The sequence below is a fragment of the Humulus lupulus genome, chromosome X (genome assembly GCF_963169125.1).
Source record: "Humulus lupulus chromosome X, drHumLupu1.1, whole genome shotgun sequence".
NCBI lineage: Eukaryota > Viridiplantae > Streptophyta > Magnoliopsida > Rosales > Cannabaceae > Humulus > Humulus lupulus.
Window position 1 is genome coordinate 234,044,575 of NC_084802.1, and position 4,142 is coordinate 234,048,716.

At 33.7% G+C, this 4,142-nt stretch overlaps 1 protein-coding gene across 1 annotated transcript; it reads right to left on the reverse strand.

Moving 5' to 3' along the window:
• Nucleotides 1-673: 673 nt before the first annotated feature.
• On the reverse strand, nucleotides 674-3,462 carry LOC133806859 (uncharacterized). The gene is made up of 7 exons (XM_062244944.1): nucleotides 3,294-3,462; nucleotides 2,658-3,188; nucleotides 2,312-2,490; nucleotides 1,915-1,966; nucleotides 1,453-1,641; nucleotides 1,069-1,245; nucleotides 674-942 (listed from the first exon to the last, which is right to left on the reverse strand). The coding sequence occupies exons 1-7, from the start codon at nucleotides 3,460-3,462 to the stop codon at nucleotides 674-676; spliced, it is 1,566 nt and encodes a 521-aa protein (XP_062100928.1).
• Nucleotides 3,463-4,142: the final 680 nt, after the last annotated feature.

The following is a 4,142-nucleotide window of genomic DNA, read 5'->3' on the forward strand; positions in this document are numbered from 1 at the left end:
GTATCCATACTTTATTGTGAATGAATTGATCCAGCTCTTCTTGCATTGCCCGAATCCATGCTTCATCCATCAAGGCTTCCTTCACATTTTGAGGCTCTAAAGAAGAGACAAAACACACAAATTGAATCAAATTATCATACCTTCTTCTAGTAACCATGCTCTCATCCATGTTCCCAAGTATGAGATCGGTAGGATGATTCTTCTTGACTCTAGAGGATGGTTCTCTTTGAATTGGATCAGTGATTATGTTTGGTGGTTGCTCAGTTTCTTTCTCCTTTGAAGTTTTTAGAAAATCATAAATTGTAGCTACATAATCTTGAAGTGTAGCCTTAGATGAAGATTTTGTGATTGCAGCAAAATCGTCTGCCAATTCAGGAGACTTTTCCAACAAAATTTCAATCTGTTCTTCTGCGGAAAACTCAGAGAAATCTTTTAGATCATCAACAACAACATTAGCATATTCCATCACAGTTTGGGTTCTCATATTTTAAACACGATAAGCCCTACTGTTAATAGAATATCCTATAAATACACCAACATCACTTTTTGCATTAAATTTACCAGTATGATCACGATCCCTTAAAATATAACAAGCACTACCAAAAACATGAAAATGACTCACATTTGGTTTCTTACCTTTCCAAATCTCATAAGGAGTCTTATGAGTACCTGGTCATAAAAACACCATGTTGATGGTGTAGCAAGCAGTGTTAATTGCCTCAGCCCATAGACACTTGGTAAGTTTCTTGCTCTTTAACATTACCCTAGCCATCTCTGTCAGAGTTCGGTTCTTTCTTTCAACAACTCCATTTTGTTGAGGAGTTTTAGGAGTGGAAAATTCATGAGAAATACCTTTAGATTTACAAAACTCATTATAAAAAATATTTTCAAATTCTTTTCCATGATCACTTCTAATCCGAACAATCTTTCCAATATTACAATCTTTTTCCACACACAATTTCAAACAAAGAGATTTAAAAGCATCAAATGTATCAGATTTTTCTCTAAAAAAATCTACCCATGAAAACTGAGAGAAATCATCAACACACACAAAAATGTATCTTTTACCATTCAAACTTTCAACCTGACTTGGACCCATTAGATCCATATGAAGAAGTTCAAGAACATTGGAAGTATTCACATCAGGAATACTTTTGTGAGAAATTTTCAGTTGCTTACCAAGTTGACATGGTTCACATTTTCCCACAAATTCTTTACCCAGTTTGGGTAATCCTCGAACAATTCCTGCATTTGACAGTTTTTTCAAATTTTTGAAATAAATGTGTCCAAGCTTTTCATGCCATAAATCAGTAGAGTTATCTATGGAAGAGTGACAAGTAGCATAGGTAGTGAGAGTGTAACAATTATCATTAGATCTAAACCCTTTCAAAATAATTTCATCTTGGTTATTAACAACATAGCAACGATTACTATCAAAATTGACAGTCTAACCCTGATCACAAATTTGACTAACGCTAAGAAGATTAGCTCTTAGTCCTTCAACCAACATTACATTCTTAAGTCTGGGTAGACCTTCAAAATTAAAAGTTCCCATCCCTTTGACATTTCCAGCCAGACCATTACCAAAAGTAACTTCTCCACATTGCATTGGTCTGATGTTGACAAGAAAGTCTTTATCACCTATCATGTGCCTGGAACAACCACTGTCAAAATACCACATTTGAGAAGTAGCAGTTTTAAAACAAGAGATACCAGTAAGACATTTATTTTTTAAACCCATTTTTGTTTTTGAAAAACATGTTTATTTTGAAACACTTTAAAATTTCCAAAAAAAATTAGAACTAAACATGTTCTGCAAAGTAAGACATCTAGGTTGAATGTGACCTTTTACTCCACAAAAATGACAAGAGGGAATGAAACATTTCTTTTTCCCATGAGAATTTTCATGTTTACCTGACTGCTTTATTTCTGTAGAAACAGAACGTTCAGCTGTAAAAACAGAACCCTGCAAAGTAGAATTTGAATATCCAGAAGACAAATTTTCAGATTTAACAAATTTAGTATTCATTTTCGATTGAGTTTCAACAAAACCCAATCCAGCATGACTCAGTTGACCTAAATTTTGAACCTCCTCAAAAATGTTAGGACCTGGATTTAACATTTTAACATTTCTTTTCAATTTGTCAAGTTCTTTTGTCAAAAATACAATTTCAGAATTTTTTGAACATAACTCAATTTCACAACATTTATTCTTTTATTCAAGATCTTTGATGTTGTGAGACAATTCTTTATTCATTTTAACCAAGGAACGATTTTCAGTATAATCCTGTAACCACTTACCATACATTACCTTGTATGATTCAGCCAATGATTCCTCATTGAGTTTTGACTCATCTAAATCCGAGTCAATTTCCTTGTTATCGACATCAGTAAAGGTATTGTTTAAACACAAAATTTTTCCTCTTTCCTGGAAAGCACTTGACAAAACACTAGTTAAAGCAACTTTCTCATTATCCTCTTCACTACTTCCTGAAAAGCACTCCAAGTAACATTAAAACCTTTTTTATTCTTTTTCAATGTGTTGGCACATTCAAATTGAATATGACCATAACCTTCACATTCTCGACATTGAATACCCTTTTTATTGTTTAAAACAAAAGGTTTAGAAAAGGTTCAAAAACTCAAAAAGGTAACACCTCTTCTAACAAGGCCAACCTTTTTCATGAATATTTGAAAATTTCTTGTTAACAAGGTCATTTCATCATCTTTCTCATCATTAGAAACATCTTTTTCAGAAACTTTAAATGCAATACCTTTGCTTTTTTTAATTGAAGGATTCGGCTTACCCTTTTTCTTTATTTTTTTATTTAGTTCAAATGTTCTTAACGAACCCATAAGCTCCTCAACCTTCATTTTGCCAAAATCCTTAGCTTCCTCCATTACTACTAATTTCATGTCAAACTTGTCTGGAAGCACACGAACAAATTTTCGAACCAACACAGATTCATCTAATTTTTCTCCCGAGGAAAAAAACTCATTAGCAATATCAGACAACTTTTCATAATACTCAGATAAAGTTTCAGTTTCCAACATTCTTAATTCATCAAATCTAGTTTGTAACATGGTAAAACGTGATCTCTTCACATCAGCGGTACCTTCAAATTGAGTTTGAAGAATTTTCCACGCCTTCTTTGCAAATTCACAAGATGATATCAATTTTATAAAGCCTTCACCAACACCATTAAAAATTGCATGCAAAGCTTTATTATTATAACCAGATAATTTTTCATCTTCAATGGACCACTCCAATTCAGATTTTACCTTTGAATTACCTTCATCATCTTTTTCAATTGGTGGAGTCCAACCCGAGAGTATAGATCTCCAAGCCTTCTCATCTTGCAACTTGATGAATGCCCTCATCTTGACCTTCCAGTATGGATAACTAGTATCATTGAATAGAGGTGGCCGAGTGATGGAGTTTCCTTCTGCAAAGAATGACATCTCGCACAAAACAAATTAAACAGAATAATATAACCTCAAGATCTCACTAAGAGTTTAGTGACTTGCTCTGATACCAATTGAAATTCTGTATTTTATAATTACCAACTAATTATTTAATTAATCAATTAATTAAACGCGGAATAATTAAGTTGGTATTGAAACAGATATTCTGTAGCTACAGACCAGGGTGTTGTAACTACATACCAGAAAACCAGAAAAGAACTAAAGTGCAGAAAATAAAAACACACAAGGTTTTTTTATGTGGTATTAGCAATCCTTGCAGATTTACTAGTCCACGGGGCCACGCGCAGAGATAAGATTCATTAGAAAGATCTAAAAAATACAAAGTTTTTTACTTATGCATAAATAGACTCCCTCTTATTATATGCCGCAAGCTTGATGTATTCCACCTTGACAAATGAACCTTGCTGGCCCTTCAAGAATTCGAACTCCCTTCGATCTGCTTGAAGTGTGCTTGCTTCTTCCCGAAGCAAGACTTGAACCACCTTCTCCCTAAGGTTTGCACTTTGTTCTGTTCGTTTGCAGAATTGTTTGAAGACTCAAAATAATTACAAGGACACTGATAAACAGAGGTAGAGTCGAACCCACTCACCTCTACATAACAAAGACTCTCTTTTACAAGTAAGAATGAAATACAAAAAGAGGTAACTAAAACATAG

Coding starts and splice junctions, on each gene's coding strand:
- LOC133806859 (XM_062244944.1), bottom strand. CDS start 3,462: ATGTCATTCTTTGCAGAAGGAAACTCCATCACTCGGCCACCTCTATTC. Junction 1,642..1,914: donor TACAGAAATAAAGCAGTCAG/GTAAACATGAAA, acceptor GGCACATGATAG/GTGATAAAGACTTTCTTGTC. Junction 1,246..1,452: donor TAGTCAAATTTGTGATCAGG/GTTAGACTGTCA, acceptor TGTCAAATGCAG/GAATTGTTCGAGGATTACCC.